The following is an 18,930-nucleotide window of genomic DNA, read 5'->3' as shown; positions in this document are numbered from 1 at the left end:
CTTGGGTTGCAGAGTTGGGCTCCACTGAGCAACCAACACTTACTTTGACTGTTAACACTTGAGACTGTAGGACGGGCGCCAGACTGTTCTACTCCACACACTTGGGATAGGATTGTGAACAAAACGGATACAGTCTGTGCCCTTTGAGTTGATAGATGGGGAACTAGATACTGAGTTAAGTAGGTAAAATTCTGGGTTCTGGTGATGCTCTTAACGGAAAGAAGGATGCTGTGAACGGCAAGAGTGAAAGATGTAATTTAGATTGGCTAGAGAAGGTTATTTGTCAGAAATAGCTGAGACCTTAAAGGGTAAGTAAAAATTACTGAATTGAAAATGTTGCACTACTTCATAACAATAGAATCAGAAGTCTTGTGGGTGTGAGTCACTCAGTCCTGTCTGAGTCTTTGGGATCCCATGGACTGTAACCTGCCAGGCTCCTCTGTCCATGGAATTATCCAGGCAAGAACACTGGAGTGGCTAGCCTATTCCTTCTCCAGGGGATTTTCCCAACCTAAGGATCGAACCTAGGTCTGCATTGCAAGCAGATTCTTTACCAGCTGAGCTACCAGGAGAGCCCTAGAAAAGTCTTGAAAACCTAAAAAACCTCTTAACTACTCAAAATCGATTTTGAATATACTCACTGCAATTTTTAGTTTATAACTTTTGTCAGTGTGTGGTTGTCAGAGGCTCAGTTGTGTCTGACACTTTCTGACCTCATTGACTGTAGCCCACGACTCTTTGACCCCATGGACTGTAGCCCACTAGGCTCCTCTGTTCATGGAATTTTCCAGGCAAGAATACTGGAGTGGGTTGTCATTCCTTTTCCAGGGGATCTCCCCGACCCAGGGATTGAACCCGCAGTCTCCAGCATCCCTTTCCTTGGCAGGCAGGTTATCTCTGAGTCACCTGGGAAGCCCCATAGCACTATCACTCCTATTACAAACGAGAGACAGGTATGTAGGCTACTAAATCATCCCATTGCTGGATGAATTTTTTTCTTGAAATTTATTTAAATATTATTGCTGCTGACATAACTAGGGTATTCTCTCCGTCTAATTGAATGATTTCTTTTGTAAGAGTTACTAATTTACCTGAAGATGCCAGTCGGTACCTCTCAGTTACATCTGAGCTAAACACTTCATTTCCTACAGCTGTTTCTTAAACTGAGGTATAGTTGATTTACAATGTTGTTTTTTCAGTGTATAGCAAAGTGACTCAGTTAATGTGTGTATATATTCTTTTTCAGGGGCTTCCCAGGTGGCTCAGTGGTAAAGAATCTGCCTGCCAAGCAGGAGACACGGGTTTCATCCCTGGATTGGGAACTGGTAACCCACACCACTATTCTTGCCTGGGAAATCCCTATATTCCATAGGGTCGCAAAAGAGTTGGACATGACTTAGGGACTTAATGTTTTTTTCCCAGACTCTTCTTACATAGGTTATTAAAAAATACTGTTCCTTGTACTATACAGTAGATTTTGTTGGTTATATATTTTTGTTTTTGTTTTGTTGGTTTTTTTGGCCTCACTGCATGGCAACATGTAGGATCTTAATTCCACATTTGACAAGGGTTTGAACCCACACATCCTGCAGTGGAAGTGCAGAGTCTTAACCACTAGACTGCCAGGGAAGTCCCTGGTTATCTTTTTCTTTTTGTATGATTCCATTTACATCACATGTCCAGACTAGACAGAGCCGGAGAGAAAGCAATGATTAAAAGTATTCTAAAATTTAGTGATGGTTACACAACAGTAGATATACTCCACACCATTGACTTGTATACTTTAAAGAGGTGAATGTTGTATGTGAGTTAAATCTCATAGCTTTTTTAAAAAAATGTATCAGGACAGCCCAGAGGTCAGTTGTTTTAGGCCAAATGTCCATCATGGGTTGATTCTGCAGTTTTATCTTTGATCCACACACTACATAAGGCAGTTACTACACAAGTTACTAGTTCTTGCCCTAGTAGAAATCTGCACAATTGAGAGATCTCAACTTCCGTAAATAGACTGATAGCAGGTGGAGTGTGTGAATGTGTATGTGGCTTGTGAATTAGTGACTTGAAGCAGAACCACCTGTGTAGCAAGCCCTGGCTGGCTTTCAGGTATGGGAGTGGGGAGAGGAAGGAATGTGTCCCAATTTTCTGTTATTTAGTCACTAGTCATGTCTGATTCTTTGCAACCCCGTGGACTGTACCACACCAGGCTTCCCTGTGTTGTCTCTTTCCTGGAGTTTGCTCAAACTCATTCATTGAGTTGGCAATGCTATCCAACCAATCTCATCTTCAGTTGTCCCCTTCTCCTGCCCTCAATCTTTCCCAGCATCAGTCTTTTCCAGTGAGTTTGCTCTTTGCATAAAATCACCTGTGACCATTTCATGTGGCCTGGGTTTCTTTGTGGCAGGCCCTGGGTTCCATGAGTGAGTATCCTAAAGGAACCAGATCGAAGCCTTATTATCTTTAATAGAACTCAGCTTTGAAATTCATGTAATGTCATTTCTGTAGTCACTGGTTCACTCCATAGACCCCAACTCTAGGTGAGAGGAGTGTCCCTGTTATGTGGTAGGAAGAGCATGTGAGACGGAAGTTGTGGTCATCTTTGGAAAATACCGTATTTTTATATGATAGTGTATACAGTTCAGTCTCTCAGTCTAGCTCTTTGGGACCCCATGGACTACAGCATGCCAGGCCTCCCTGTCTATCATCAACTCCTGGAGTTTACTAAAACTCATGTCCATTGAGTTGGTGATGCCATCCAACCATCTCATCCTCTGTCGTCCCCTTCTTCCACCTTCAATCTCCCAGCATCAGGGTCTTTTCAGATGAGTCAGTTTTTCACATCAGGTGGCCAAAGTGTTGGAGCTTCAACATCAGTGCTTCCAGTGAATATTCAGGACTGATTTCCTTTAGGATGGACTGGTTGGATCTCCTTGCAGTCCAAGGGACTCTCAAGAGTCTTCTCCAACACCAAGTTTAAGAGCAACAATTCTTAGGCATTCAGCCTTCTTTATAGTCCAACTCTCACATCCATGCATGACTACTGGAAAGACCATAATTTTGACTAGACAGACCTTTGTTGGAAAAGTAATGTCTCTGCTTTTTAATACGCTGTCTAGGTTGGTCATAATCTTTTAATTTCGTGACTGCAGTCTCCATCTGCAATGGTTTTGGAGCCCCCCAAAATAAAGTCTGTCTCAGTTTCCCCATCTATTTGCCATGAAGTGATGGGACCAGATGCCATGATCTTAATTTTCTGAATGTTGAGCTTCAAGCCAGCTTTTTCACTTTCCTCTTTCACTTTGATCAAGAGGCTCTTTAGTTCCTCTTCACTTTCTGCCATAAGGGTGGTGTTATCTGCATATCTGAGGTTATTGATATTTCTCCCGGCAGTCTTGATTCCAACTTGTGCTTCATCCAGTCCAGCATTTCTCATGATGTACTCTGCATATAAGCTAAATAAGCAGGATGACAACATACAGCCTTGATGTACTCTTTTCCCAATTTGGAACCAGTCTGTTGTTCCATGTCCAGTTCTAACTGTTGCTTCTTGACCTGCATGCAGATTTCTCAGGAGGCTGGTCAGTTGGTCTGGTATTCCCACTTCTTGAAGAATTTTCCAGTGTATTGTGATCCACACAGTCAAAGACTTTGGTATAGTCAATAAAGCAGAAATAGATATTTTTCTGGAACTCTTGCTTTTTCGATGATCCAGCAGATCCTGGCAATTGATCTCTGGTTCCTCTGCCTTTTCTAAATGAATTTGAACATCTGGAAGTTCATGGTTCATGTACTGTTGAAGCCTGGCTTGGAGAATTTTGAGCTAGTTTATGAGATGAATGCAATTGTGCGGTAGTTTGAGCATTCTTTGGCATTGTCTGCCTTTGGGATTGGAATGAAAACTGACCTTTTCCAGTCCTGTGGCCACTGGTGAGTTTTCCAAATTCAGTGTGTATATATTACTCCAAAATTCCTAATTTATCCTCCCCCAGCCCTTCCCATTTGGTAACGATGTTTGTTTTCTATCTATGGGCCTGTTTCTGTTTTGTATGTAAATTCATTTGTATTACTTTTTAGATTCCACATATAACCGATAATCATACTTGGCTTACTATTCTTTAGGTCCATCTATGTAGGTCCAACAATGCAAATGGCATTGTTCCTTTTGTATAGACTAAGTAATATTCTGTTGTGTATATACACCACATTTTCATCCATCTTTTGATAGTCATTTACACTGCTTATACGGAGAAGGCAATGGCACCCCACTCCAATACTCTTGCCTGGAGAATCCCATGGACGGAGGAGCCTGGTAGGCTGCAGTCCATTGGGTTTCTAAGAGTTGGACACGACTGAGCGACTTCACTCACGTATTGGAGAAGGAAATGGCAACCCACTCCAGTGTTCTTGCCTGGAGAATCCCAGGGACAGCGGAGCCTGTTGGGCTGCCGTCTATGGGGTTGCACAGAGTCGGACGCGACTTAGCAGCAGCAGCAACACTGCTTCCATTTCTTGTCTATTGTAAATAGTGTTATGAGCATAGGGGCGCATGTATTTTTTCAAGACAGCGTTTTCTCCAGATAAATACCTGGAAGTGGGATTGCTGGACCATATAGCAACTATAGTTTGTTTTTAAGGAGCTTCCATACTGTTCTACATAGTGGTTGCGTCAATCTACATTCCTACCAGTAATGTAGGAATGTTCCCTTTTCTCCACACCCTCTCCAGCATTTATTATTATTTTAATAATTTTTGATGATGACCATTCTGACTGGTATGAAGTGATACCTATGGTAGTTTTGATTTGCACTTCTCTAATAATTAGTAATGTTGAGTATCTTTTCATGTGCTTATTGGCCATCTGAATGTCTTTGGAGAAATGTCTGTTTAGGTTCCTAGTTCATTTTTTGACTGGGTTGTTGGATTTCCTTCTTTTAATATTGAGCCCTACAGCTGTTTCTTAACCTAGATTCTTTCTATGCCATTCTCCCAGACAGTTTATAGCTTTATAGAGTGTTTTCACCAAAATTAAACATGACCGTGGATGCATTAAAAGACTGGTTTCTTAACCTAGAGTGTACTTTTATTAATGTGACCCAAGAGATAGTCACCCAAATTTCCTAGTTTCCTAAACTGATACATTTGACTAGATCATCAGAGTGCTGTAAATGGATAAAAGCTGTCCTTTTCATCATCTAGCCAGTGGGTACAATACTGTCTATATCTTAAGACTGCTGTGAGGGTGAAAAACTGCCAGTGAAAGGTAACTATGTTACCATCATTGCAGTCATTTGGAAGATCACAGTTGCTTTGAGCAATACCACTCTACTTCTCTGGACTTCCCTGGTAGCTTAGCTGGTAAAGAATCCACCTGCAATGCAGAAGACATGGGTATGATTCCTGGGTTGGGAAGATCCCCTGGAGAATGGAGAGTGGCTACCCACTCCAGTACTCTTGGGCTTCTCTGGTGGCTCAGATGGTAAAAAAAAAAATCTGCCTGAATGTAGGAAACCTGGGTTTGATCACTGGGTTGGGAAAGATCCCTTGGAGGAGGGCATGGCAACCAACTCCAGTATTCTTGCCTGGATAATTCCCATGGACACAGAAGCCTGGTGGGATAAAGTCCATGGAGTCACAAAGAGTCGGACACAACTGACTGACTAAGCGCAACACACTATACTTTGGATTATTCAAAACACTACCTGATTTTTTAATATTCCATTTATATGGAATATCCAGAATAGGCAAATCCTTAGAGACAAAATTGATTAATTTTTTAAAAATTACCTTTGGCTGTGCTGGGTCTTTGAGTTCCAGAAAAACATCATCTTCTGCTTTATTGACTATGACAAAGCCTTTGATTGTATGGATCACAACATACTGTGGAAAATTCTTAAAGAGATGGGAATACAAGACCACCTGGCCTGTCTCCTGAGAAATCTGTATGCAGGTCAAGAAGCAACAGTTAGAACCCAACATGGAACAATGGACTGGTTCCAAATTGGGAAAGGAGTATGTCAGGGCTGTATATTGTCACCCAGCTTATTTAACTTTTGCAGAATACATCACATGAAATGCCAGGCTGCGTGAAGCACAAGCTGGAATCAAGATTGCTGGGAAAAATACCAATAACCTCGGGTATGCAGATGACACCACCCTTATGGAACTAAAGAGCCTCTTGATGAAAGTGAAAGAGGAAAGTGAAAAAGCTGGATTAAAACTCAACATTCAGGAAACTAATATCATGGCATCTGGTCCCATCAATTCATGGCAAATAGATGGGCAAACAATGGAAACAGTGACGACTATATTTTGGGCTCCAAAATCACTGCAGATGGTGACTGCAGCCATGAAATTAAAAGACGCTTGCTCCTTGGAAGAAAAGCTATGGCCAACCTAGACAGCACATTAAGCAGAGACATTACTTGCTAACAAAGTTTCATTTAGTCAAGGTTTTTCTAATAGTCAGTATGGATGTGAGTTGGACTATAAAGAAAGCTGAGCACTGAAGAATTGATGCTTTTGAACTTTAGTGTTGGAGAAGACTTTTCAGAGTCCCTTGGACCGCAAGGAGATCTAACCAGTCTATGGTTAAGGAAATCAGTCCTGAATATTCATTGGAAGGACTGATGCTGAAGCTCCAATACTTTGGCCATCTGATGTGAAGAACGGACTCATTGGAAAAGATCCTGATGCTCGGAAAGAGTGAAGGCAGAATAAGGGGACGACAGAGGATGAGATGGTTGGATGGCATCACCGACTCGATGGATATGAGTTTGAACAAGCTCTGGGAGTTGGTGACGGACAGGGAAGTTTGGTGTGCTGCAGTCCATGGGGCTGCAGAGTTGGATACGACTGAGCGACTGAACTGAACTGTCTTCGTTGCTTTTTTGTTGTTTGGGTTTTCTCTGGTGTTGAGCAGGGGCTACTCTTAATTGAGGTGTGTGGACTTCTCAATGCAGTGGCTTCTCTTGTTGCAGAGCACAGGCTCTAGGTACGTGGACTTCAGTAGTTCTGGCTCACAGGCTCAGTAGTTGCAGCTCTTGGGCTCTAGAGCATGGGCTCAGTGGTTGTGGTGCAAGGGCTTAGCTGCTCCATGACATATGGAAGCTTCTCAGATCAGGGACTGAACCCATGTCTCCTGCGTTGGCAGATGGATTCTTACCCACTGCACCACACAGATAAGCCCCAAAGTTGACTGATGCTTGCCAGAGACTGGTGAAGGGGGACTAGGGAGTGATCTTTAATTCGGGCTTTCTCGATGGGGTGATGAAGATGTTCTGGAAGTAGACAGTGACTGTTAGTTTTGTGACCTTGCAAATGAATATACTAGAAACCACTGAACTGTACATTTTAAAAGGGTAAATTATGTTGTAAAAAATGTATATATATATATATATGTACATATGTATGTGTATATATAAAATGGCAGAAAACAAGAGTGACAGCCTACTATGCACCATTCCTGGCCCTACCTATGCTTGAGCACAGCCAAGGGATACCCTGCCCTCACTCTCACTGACCTGCCATGAGAACTGATGTTTTTAAACATAAATTATATTTTAGGAAGATCTCTCTTAAGTTGTACTATATTGTTTTTTTTTTATTTTAGAATAGATTTATAGAAAAGTTGCAAAGATAAGTAAAAGCTCCCATATACCCCTTACCTATTTTGTGTCTCCTCATGTTATCATCCTGCATTACCAGAAAACATTTATCAAAACTTAAGAAGCCAACATTAGTCTCTAGACTTTATTCAGATTTTGCCAGTTTTTTTCAAATGGCCTTTTTATCTGTCTCAGGACACAACCCAAGACACCACTGTGTGATTAACTTTAAAAACTCAAATGTTGGGAGTTGACATTTACATCTCTGCTTTACTTTTATCATTTTGTTGAGATAATTTTGTATTTGGAGTCATGTTAAATAAAAATGTGGGCTTTGTCATTTATACATCTAGTATTTTGTGTTTCTGTAGTTTTACTTTAATTATTGTTAAGTACTAAGCAAACCAGGTCCAAAAACAGGGAACTTGGTATTACATTAGAGAACTGTTGTCTGACTTTGGTCTCACCAATTGCAAATTCACCTAATAATACAATAACCTGTGTCATACTTTACCATTTTAATCACAGGGTTAACATAGTGAAAATTTATCAAGTGTTTGGTTAAAGAAAAGTGAAGTAGGTGAAAGCTTTAAATTGACTTGGCCTTTGTGAGCAGACCAAAAAAAAAAAAGTCTGCAGAATTTAGTTTCTATTTTAACCAGTCACACTTTCCCTAAAAGAGTTCAGGTAGTTTTGGGTTTTTGTTAAAGTTAACAACATATGCAGTCTGGATATTGCCTTTAACACTGTCTCTTTTGATACATTGTGTAAAATGTAGGTTATTGCTTGCCTAAAGCCAAATCAATTTTAAGACAGAATCAAAAGTAGGTAGTTTATTTTAGTGAGAGTAACTGGCAGCAAAAACCAAGCCAAGAGAGCGTGGTATGATCATGCACGTACGGTTAAACAATGGATGGTTAATATAAAAAATAACTAAAAACCTGAAAATATTCCACTTGGTTGAGTTTTCAGTAAAACCCTGTGGTTCAGAGAATACCCTAGTTGGTGTTGGCACTAACCGTAGGGCTGCCACATAAGGAGTTTGAGTTCCAGTGCTGTCTGGAGGAACCCAAGGTGGGGATGTGGTCTTCTCAGCCTGCTGGTGAAGCCATCTGCAAAGTTTTCTGAGACTTGGGTTGTAACCTTTCAGATGTAAGGATTGCAGCTATGCCATTGCAACAACGGAAGGACCTGATCTAGACCTGACCTGTAGCCCCTCTCTTTTAACTATTGTCATACCTTCCTGATTGACCCTTTGCACTTCTCTGTTTAGCCACCTACGGGATTCTGTGTAGAAACTGGCAACTCGGTACATGTCTGAGAATTGAGGTGGTTTTTATTCAGTCATGGTTGGGTATAAAAAACATCTTCCCAAACTAACTCTTTGAGTCTAGGGGATGCATCTCTTGGAACTCAGTTTCTCATATAACTGCTTATAGGTTTTTTTCTTCAAAGCTCTGATACCTGTCTTGGCAGTTTGTTAAATTGCCCCCCTTGAGGTTTTTCTGTATGTAATTGGAAATAAAGTCAGTTAAGTTTCATTGTTTGAAACTCCGCATGCTTGCACACACATACATAGTCTGATCTTGTATTAAATACGGTACAGTCTAGAAACGTTTCATTTTAAATTTATGCAGTGTGTTTTTATGTATATTTATGCATTTAAAAATTTCAATTTCCCATGTATTAAGAGGGTATAGACTGGACTTCCCTGGTGATCAAGTGGTTAGGAATCTTCTGTGCAATGCAGGGGACATGGGTTCTATCCTTGGTCCAGGAAGATTACATGTGCCGCCTGCAAGATAAAACTACTGAAGCGTGTATACCCTAGGGCCTGTGCTCTGCAACAAGAGTAGCCACTGCAATGAGAGAGGCCTGCACACCAAAACTAGAAAAAGCCCACATGCAGCAATGAAGACCCAGTGTAGCCAAAAATAAATTTTTGAAAACTTATAAAAGGGTACAGACTAACTAACTCTAAAAGAGAATTAAAAGAAAAACCAACGTAAGATTAAAAATGAATTAATCAGGAGGCACTGGATTTTAAAAAATAGTCTAGCAAACACTTAAAAAAAGCATAACTCCATAAATGTATAGTTTATGCATAAATGCAAAGAATGAGAGTGGAAACTGAAGGGTAAGCCAAAACAGACTTTTACCCTATATTGTTTAAGAGGGAGGAGGAAACACTTTATCCAGTGAAGGACCTTTCCTGGGAGGGAAAAACCTACTTGAAAGTGACAGGCATTGTGAAGTCAGAATACCTGAGATCCATGCTCAGTAGCAACTTGGAATTACATTTAAGTCACATCACTTAATCAGGTACAGCACAGGGAGAGACCAATGTCTTGTTTTTAAAAGCTTTTTAGAAAAACCTGAGGAGTGTATGTGTGTGTGTACTCAGTCGCTCAGTCACGTCCAACTTTTGTGACCCCATGCACTATAGCCCACCATGCTGCTCTGTTCATGGAGTTTTCCAGGCAAGAATACTGGAGCAGGTTGCCATTTCTGACGTGGAAAAAATATGCCTCTTAAAATTTATGAACTACAATTTGTATATAAATTACTGAAACAAAAGTATTAGAGCACTTGCTGCATATGACAAAAAACTAATAACTTCATGATCTGATAATGAATTGCAGACAGCAGGTGTAAAAATGTCAGTTTAGCTCAGTGACAGTCAAAAGTGAGGTTTCTAGATTAAAACAGTTGCCTGTTTTTTCTTTATGGCATAAGAACATAGGACCTCAGGGCTTCCCAGGTGGCTCAGTGGTAAAGAGTCCGCCTGCCAATGCAGGACACAGGTTCGACCCCTGGTCTGGGAAGATTGCACATGCAGCGGAGCAAATAAGCCCATGCGCTACAGCTACTGAGCCTGTGCTCTAGAGCCCGGGAACCACAACTACTGAGCCCACGCACCACACCTGCCGAAGCAGATGCACCTGGAGCCTGTGCTCCACAAGAGAAACCACCGCAGTAGAAGCCTGAGCGCTGCAACTAGACATAGCGCTCACTCCCTGCAACCAGAGAAAAGCCAGCGCAGTAATGACCGAGCACAGGATCTCAACCTATAAATTCGTCCACAGGCATCGAGTATATCCAAAACAGTGTACATCTGAAAAAAATTTGGCCTTGCCCACAAATTACCATAGCCCACCTCTCACTGAAAGCTGGAACAGCTTTTAGACTTGAATTTCTGTAACAATGTTGACTTCTTTTCTGCACAACTGAACTGCTCTAGTACTTCCTTCAACAGTACAAATTATTTGTCATCTAGGTTCCTGAGCTATCACACATTATAAAGTTACAGCTTTGTTTCTGCCACAAGCTACCGAGTGGATGTTTATTTATGAAGGAAAGTCAGTGATTCTCACAGTTGGCTGAGCATCAGAAACACAGATGTGTTAGGAAGGAAGTTAGACATGAGCAACAAGGGGAGGCCTGGCTGAAAGGGAGGCAGGCTGATCTCTAAACTCCAGCCCAGATGCACCCAGGAGAGCAGACATATGCTATAAAATAACCACAGAGACTTCAACTCCTGCACATGCGCCCTAGGCACACAGTGGATCCAAAATAACCACAGGGGCTTCTCCAAGGAACTTTAGGCAGTTAGGAGCCTAGTAAGGATTTAGGAATATTCTACATCTAATTTTAACACACTAAATTATTGGAAGACATATGGGAAGACATAAACAACACAGCCTGCTGTTATATAACTTACAATTATCAATTGGCCTTGACGTATGCTCATTTGCATTCCCTTTCATTGATTGGTGGTGGGTATAAGCCCTACTTTGCACACACCATAACCAAAAGGAGGAGACTGGAAGTACGAAAAGGGGAAGCCAAGTGGGATCAGGATGAAGAATGAGAAAGACTCCTTTAGGATCAGCCTGCTCCCATGTCTTGGGAGTGTCTGTTTAATAAAAGATCTGTCTGCTTGAGCTGAACTGAGCTATAACTTGCCTTGTTTTATACTCTTCAAACACTTCTCTAAATTTGTGACAGGAACTCAGGAAGAGAGATAAACTGACCTGCCAGATGCCAAGACATTTCCAGGGAAACTAAATTAGAATTGCCTGTGATAAAGTTGGCTATCTACAAGCTAGTAATGAAAATTCCGATGTCTAACTAGATCAACTGTAAAGAACCTGCAATGCAGGAGACCCTGGTTTGATTCTTGAGTCAGGAAGATCTGCAGGAGAAGGGATAGACTACTCATTCTAGTATTCTTGGGCTTCCCTGGTGACTCAGCTGGTAAAGAATCTGCCTGCAATGCGGGAGACCTGGGTTCAGTCCTTGAGTTGCGAACATCCTCTGGAGAATGAAATGGCTACCCACTCCACTATTCTGGCCTGTAGAATTCCATCAACTGTATAGTCCATGGAGCTGCAAAGAGTTGGATGTGACCTTCACATTTTTCAACTAGGTTTTGGGGCTTCCTAGGTGGCACTAGTCAGTAAAGAAACTGCTTGCCAATGCAGAAGAAACGCAGGTTTGATCCTTGGGTCAGGAAGACCACTGGAGGAGGGCATGGCAACCCACTCCAGTATTCTTGCCTGGAGAATCCCATGGACAGAGGAGCCTGGTAGGCTACAGTCCATAGGAGAGTCAGATACAACTGAAGCAACTTAGCACATATACACATCTAGGTCTATGAATCACTGTTCGGTGACATCCCTGGTGGTCCAGTGACTAAGACTTCATGCTCCCAATGCAGGGAGCCTAGGTTATATGCCTGGTTGGGGAACTAAGTTCTGTATGCTACAACTAAAGCCTGGCACAGCCAAATGAAAAAAATATATATTTTAAAATATTTTTTAAAAATATTTTTTAAAAGATTAAAAAAAATCACTGCTCGAGGGCTTGCCAATCGTACATACTTCCTTTATACTGTAAAATTCACCCTTTTAAGGCTCACAATTCAGTGGTCTTTAGTATGTTCACAAAACTGTACAAGCAGCTAATTTCAGAACATACCACCTTAAAAACAGGTGCCCTTTTAAAGGATTACCTAGAGGACTGCCTTTCCAACTCACTGGGTCAGTTTGCACACCAGCCTCAGGCCTAGACCAAATGCTGGGGGGCTGCCATGACCAAGATTACTCTAGTTTAGATGAGTTTAAGCTTCTGGGGCTGTGGAAGGAAAGAGAGTGAACGAAGGCACGGTTCTTTAGGCAAGGAAGAGGGCAGTGCATAGACATGGCCATCAGGAAGACAACCAGCAGTGCTTCTTAATGTTTCCAAGTGTTGTTTCTCTTGTCTGTAGAACAGGAAGATAACTGCTTCATCATGGGTTAAAGAGCAAGAATCCACGTAAAGCCCTTAACTTCGTATCTGACACACAGTAAACGTTATTAGGTAGTAGCTACTCTTTTAAAAGAAGGCTGAGCGCCAAAGAATTGATGCTTTCGAATTGTGGTGCTGCAGAAGATTCTTGAGAGTCCTTTGGACAGCAAGATCTAACCAATCCCAAAGGAAATCAACCTTGAATATTCGTTGGAAGGACTGATGCTGAAGCTCCAATACTTTGGCCACCTGATGCAAAGAGCCAACTCACTGGAAAAGACCCTGATCCTGGGAAAGACTGAAGACAAAGCAGAGGGGGAGGCGACAGAGGATGAGATGGTTGGGTGGCATAAAGACTCAATGGACCTGAGTTTGAGCAAGCTCAGGGAGATGGTGAAGGACAGAGAGGCCTGGCATGCTGCAGCCTAAGGGGTTGTAGAGAGTTGTACATGACTTAGCAACTGAACAACAATGAAAAGCATAACTCTCCCTATGGGGTTATGTGATTTCTCTTAGATTTTAGTTAACAGGAAAAAGTTTTCTTCTGGTCCACTTGATGGGACAGAAAGAACTGGGGTTTAACATTTAAATGCAATGTGCCTTTTCCTCAGATAATCTTTAAGTTTGAACCCTTCTCTTTAAAATGTCTCAATTATATTTTTAGAAATAAGAAGGGGATAAGTTATCAATCAGCAGGTTTTGGAGTCTGAGACACAAGTTAATTCATGGCTTTAAAAATTGTTATACAATATACATTTTAACATCTTATTTTAAAATTTATTTGGCTGTGCCAGGTCTTAGTTGAGCACAAGGGATCGTTGGTACATGGGATCCTTTTTTTTCAGCTGTGGCTTGCAAACTCCTAGTTGTGGCATAGGATCAAACCCAGGCTCCCATCATTGGGAGCGTGGAGTCTTAGCCACTGGATCACCAGGTGAAGTCCCAACATCTTAAATTGTGTTTAACTGTAAGGTGGTGTTAAGTACGCTCACACTGTTGTGTAAACATTAACACTGTCCTCCTGCAGAACTCTTCATCTTGCAAAACTGAAACTCTATCAGACAGTAAATTCGCATTCCTCCCTCACCCCAGCTCCTGGCAATCACCATTCTACTTTGTCTCTAAATTTAAGGACTCTAAATACCCCATGTAAATAGAATAATACAGAGTTTGACTTTTGTGACTGGCTTATTTCAGTTAGCGTAATGTCCTCAAAGTTTGTCCAAGTTGTAGCTTGTGTCAGAATTTGCTTCCTTTCAAAGGCTAAAAAATATCTCATTGCATTTATATACATTGTTTATACACACATCTGTTGATGTACTTAGGTTGCTTCCATCTTTGGCTATTGTGAACAACGCTATGAACATGACCCTTGAAACAGATCTCAGACCCTACTTTGAACACTGTTGAATATAAACGTGTATGTGAGATTTCAGGGTCATATGGTAACTTTACTTTTGAGGGGAACTGTCACCCTGCTTTCCAAAGTGGCTACACCATTTTACACTTCCACCAGCAGTTCTAAGTGTTCCAATTTCTCCAGTGTTCTCAACATTGGTTGTTCTTTTTAAAAAATGTATTTATTTTGCTGCACTGGGTCTTAGTTGTGGCATGCCAGATCTTGGATCTTTGTTGCGGTACCAGGGATCTTTAGTTGCAGCATGTGGGATCCAGTTCCCCCACCAGGATCGAACCCAGGCTCCCTTTACTGAGAGTGCAGTTTTAGCCACTGGAGCACCACAGAAGTCCCAACATAATTTCCTGATTGTTAATAGCCATCCTAACAGGTGTGAAAGGGTATCTCTTTTTTTTTTTTGGCCACACTGTGCAGCATTTAGAATCTTAGTTCCCTGACCAGGGAGAGAAACCATGCCCCTGCAGTGTAAGCTTGAAGTCTGGACACTGGACAGTCTAGGGAGTCCCTCACTGTGGCTCTGATTCGCACTTTCCTAATGACTAGGGATGTTGAGCATCTTTTCGTGGGGTTATTGGCCATTTGCATATCTTCTTTGGAGCTATGTCTATTCAAGCCTCTTGCCCATTTTAATTTTCTTTTAAATGCTTTTTTGCTGTACCATGTGGCTTATGTGATCTTAGTTTCCCGACTAGGGATCAAATCCAGGCCCTGACAATGAAAGCACTGTGTTCTAACCACTGGACTGCCAGGGACTTTCTTCAATTGTGTCTTTAATCTGGCTTTTAAATTAGGAAATATTTTCTGATTGAATAAAATGGCTTGAATATAAAAAACAGGCTTTAGTATCATATCAGGAGCAGTGACAAGCAGGAATAAGAGTATAGAAAGAGGAAATGAAACTGAAGAGAATGTGAAGACAGAAGAGAGAGAGACAGAGAAAGGCACACGCTTAAGCATGCAGTTCTTACTATGTCATAAATCTTTTTATCCCATTTAATTATTCAGCTAGGTTTTAGTTTTGCCATCTCCTGCCTTTAGTACTATTTTTTCATTTATTCAAAAAACATGTTCTGACTGTCTACAACCATGCCACTGCCTGCACTGAAGAGGTTTACATGTTAATAAGTTAAAGTAAGACGGGTGTTAAAAATTAAGGTGGATGAGGCAAGTGCAACAAGAGCAGACCGTGAAGAGGGAGCCTGGGGAAAGTTTATCGATACTGTGTACCTTCTAGCGTAAGCAGCTGTGCCAACTCTGAGGGAACCCCTAGTCTGTTGGTGGCTTTCCTGGTACTTCTGACCACTTCTGAGCGGGGCATTCTTCCAGGAGTTGAAATTTCTGAAGGGGAAAAGTCATAGCGATTCCAATGGAGGCTGAAACTCAAAAATGACAAACCAGTTTAAAACAATCAGTAATAAAATTCAAACACTTGTCTATAAGGTAACTTCGTAATTCAAGGCTGTGATGGTTTCCTTTAGCATAGGTCCCTATCTTCATATTCCCTCCCTCCTCAACCAATTTGACAAATGCTTAGCGTTTCTTAGTCATTTCCTTTTTTGGCCGCTCAGTGTGGCTCATAACATCTTAGTTCCCTGACCACGGATTGAACCCATGCCCCCTGCGTTGGGAGTACAGATTCTTAACAACTGGACCACCAGGGAAGTCCCTCATTTCCTCATTTTAAGTTTGGTGTTCCTGTTGAAATGAACTTCAGTATGTGCCCAGCTTTTCAAACTACCAGGCTATGTGGTCTGTGGTGGGTGGAGGAAATCATAAGGCCAACTTCTGTTGGATGCTGACTGTTGTCATTGTTGGGGGATTTCCATGGAGTAACTGGACTAAGGTTACATTTTCAGCTGATTTTTCCCCAGGGTATCATAGTCTGTAACACTTCTGGCTAGCAGCATAGGAGGTAGGCTGTTCTAAAATACTGTTAAGTGAGATAACTTCATATAATATATATAACAACATATTTTAAATTGTGAATTTAAAGAGGTTTCATATACTAAACTAAATGCGGAACCTATAACATATGTTTTCTACCAAACATTTTTCAGTAAGTCAGTTACTACTGTAATGGAATCACACTATAAAACCCAAGCTTCTTTATATGTGGTGTCACTAGGCCCAAATTACAGCTGTTGAGAGCCTTCCAGAGCATTTAGGAATTTTTTATTTCCTCAAAATAAATTTTTGCTATATTCCATGCAATAAGCACCCCACTCATGGCTTTTACTCCTGCAATTAGCCAAAAAAAGAGAAGTTTACAATCAAAGGTTCCCCCTCAGTGATAAACAGTAGTACAAAACACCCTCTTTTAACAAACACCATACAGAAGTGTACTCAATATGCCTCTGTGCTAAGAATTCTGCCGAGGAACGGCCATAATAACTAAAAGTTACCACTTACTGAAATTACTACATCCAGTATCAAAAAGAACTCAGCACTGCTAAAACATCCAGCATTACACATATTGGGTTGGCCAAAAAGTTCACTTGGGGTGTTCCGTACCATCTTCCGAACAGACTTTTTGGCCAGTCCAATGCTTTTTACTCACTACTGATCCTGGACTGTGTTATGGGAAAGGCAAAATTAGATGAAACCCATGGAAACCAACCTACGTCCAAGAGGCTATATACGATTATAGCAAGAAGATACTTGCCCCACACCCATAATCAGGTTTGACACATAGATATGTAACCAAAATGATTTCAGGGAGCTTAGAACTGTCTGGGATGCCTGCTTTGGCTTGAGGGGCTGACATAGGAGCTTCTCCCTGGACTGACAGGAAAGGTCTGAGTTGGCATTTCCAAGGATAAGTAGGGTCCTCTTGTCCATTTGGCTACATTGATCCTCTAGTCAGTGAAGAAAGGTCAAGGTGCCTGAGGAGCTAGCCAGTCACCCGGCTGCTTAGTCCCCTAACCCCTGTAACCATGTATCACAGAAGTACTGGAGAATGCCAGTGCTGTTCAGATTTTCCTGTCAGTTCTGACTTTCAATAGGGGAACTTCAGTCGCCGTGCTGAAGCCCAGCACTGGAAATTAGCTGAATGATTCTGGATGATTTTGTACAGTTTCAAATTTTTAGCCTTAAGAATTTGAGGGCTTTGAAATAAGCCTGCCAACTTTCAAAACTAGTTGAAAGATAAGACTTTTAATTTGGTACCTTTAATGGACAAAGTTATTATTTATTTTTGGCCACGCCACGCAGATCTTAGTTCCCTGACCAGGGTTCCAACCTGGGTCCCCTGCAGTAGAAGTGCGGAGTTCTAACCACTGGACCACCAGGGAATTCCCAGTAAATCTGTCCTTATGAGTAAGCAAATCTGCAAGCTGAGATTTTTTTTTTTCCAGGTTCAGTTTTAGTTCCACTGTACCTCTCTTTGATGAACACTGCCCAAACTTACATTAATAGGTATACTGTATTAGAACACCTGAAAGAAAAGAGTATAAATTGACTTTATAACTATTTTTTCAGATATACAAAAAAGCAGAATTATAACCTATTTATAAATTAGTGACAAAGCCATAAAACCTAATAAAGTTATTTTAACAGGTGCTGAATATAAATACTTATCTCCTGTCTACACTCTTGTTCGGATTAACTCTTCTATGAATAGAAAGCTATAACTGACTCTCTTCAAGTCTGTCTGTATCACATAACTGTTGATCAGTTCTGGGCAGTCTCTTCATAGCTGCCTGTCTTTGCTGAGTGGTCTTCACAAATCTGAGCAGGTTGACGATGGCAGCAGGTGTCACTCCAGGTATACGACTGGCAGCCCCAATCTAGGAATGAAAACCACAAGAGAAACATAAATGAGCTATGTCAATTATAACCAAATTGATTTTCCTCCTGATAATGATCTGTATGTTACAGTTTATAAAATGTTTTCAAAACTTAATGTATTATCAAAATAACTTTAGAAAGTAGGTAAAAGAAATGTGGTTATAATTAATATCTTCACTTTCAAAACAGGGGAAACTGAGACTCAGAGACATTAAAATGACTTGTCTAAGATCATTTAACTAACAGGTGTTAGCGTACCTAACCTTTCCTTGTCATTAAACTAAACTAACATCACTAGCAGTATGTCGGTCAGCACCCTGACTACTCTCAGTAATGTTTCTATGGTATATTTTTGCAGTGAAATGTATGACTTATTCACTCCAAGTGGTATAAAGACCTTGTATCAGTTCAGGTCTGTTTTGCCACCAAATGACTCTATACCAAACATTTGTTAGAGCTTTTGGTATTTTAGAATTTTGATTAAGAGGTAAACTCTGACAACCAATACAATTGAACTTTTCTGTGATAATGGAAAATTTCTGTAACACTGGCAGTATAAAAATATGGTAACTGTCCAGTATGACAGCCAATAGCCTTTTGTAGCTACTGGGCATCTGAAATATGGCTAGTATGACTGAGAAGTTGAATTTTTAACTTTATTTCATTTTAATTACTGTAAATGGTTGGATTTGGTTACTGGTTATCATATTGGGCAGTGCAGCCTATGACTATCCACAAAAACAACCCCAAATGAGTAAGATACAGCTACAAAACTTAAGGCCTCTCTGCTGCTTTCCATGATGACTATGACTAAGAATACCATGTTAGTTGATAAAA

The 18,930-nt window shown here is 41.0% G+C and overlaps 1 protein-coding gene and 1 non-coding gene across 3 annotated transcripts in view; both read right to left on the bottom strand.

The window, feature by feature from the left end:
* Positions 1–6,213: 6,213 nt before the first annotated feature.
* Positions 6,214–18,930, bottom strand: part of MTO1 (mitochondrial tRNA translation optimization 1) — a 34,113-nt gene continuing 21,396 nt past the window's right edge. Inside the window, exon 12 of one of the 2 annotated variants that reach the window (XM_055433197.2) lies at positions 6,214–18,092. In XM_055433197.2, the coding sequence (XP_055289172.2) occupies positions 17,931–18,092 (162 nt within the window). In that variant the 3' untranslated portion in view covers positions 6,214–17,930. The remainder of the gene's footprint in view (positions 18,093–18,930) is intronic. The other variant, XR_008686887.2, reaches the window with a different exon arrangement.
* TRNAR-UCU (transfer RNA arginine (anticodon UCU)) lies at positions 17,525–17,597 on the bottom strand. Its single transcript has one exon. It is a non-coding gene; the product is annotated as a tRNA-Arg (tRNA).

The sequence above is a fragment of the Moschus berezovskii genome, chromosome 10, assembly GCF_049115385.1.
Source record: "Moschus berezovskii isolate FMDL1 chromosome 10, NW_MosBer_1.0, whole genome shotgun sequence".
In the NCBI taxonomy this organism is placed as follows: Eukaryota; Metazoa; Chordata; class Mammalia; order Artiodactyla; family Moschidae; genus Moschus; species Moschus berezovskii.
The sequence above is the reverse complement of the archived record's forward strand: the minus strand, read 5'-3'. Positions and strand labels throughout refer to the sequence as shown.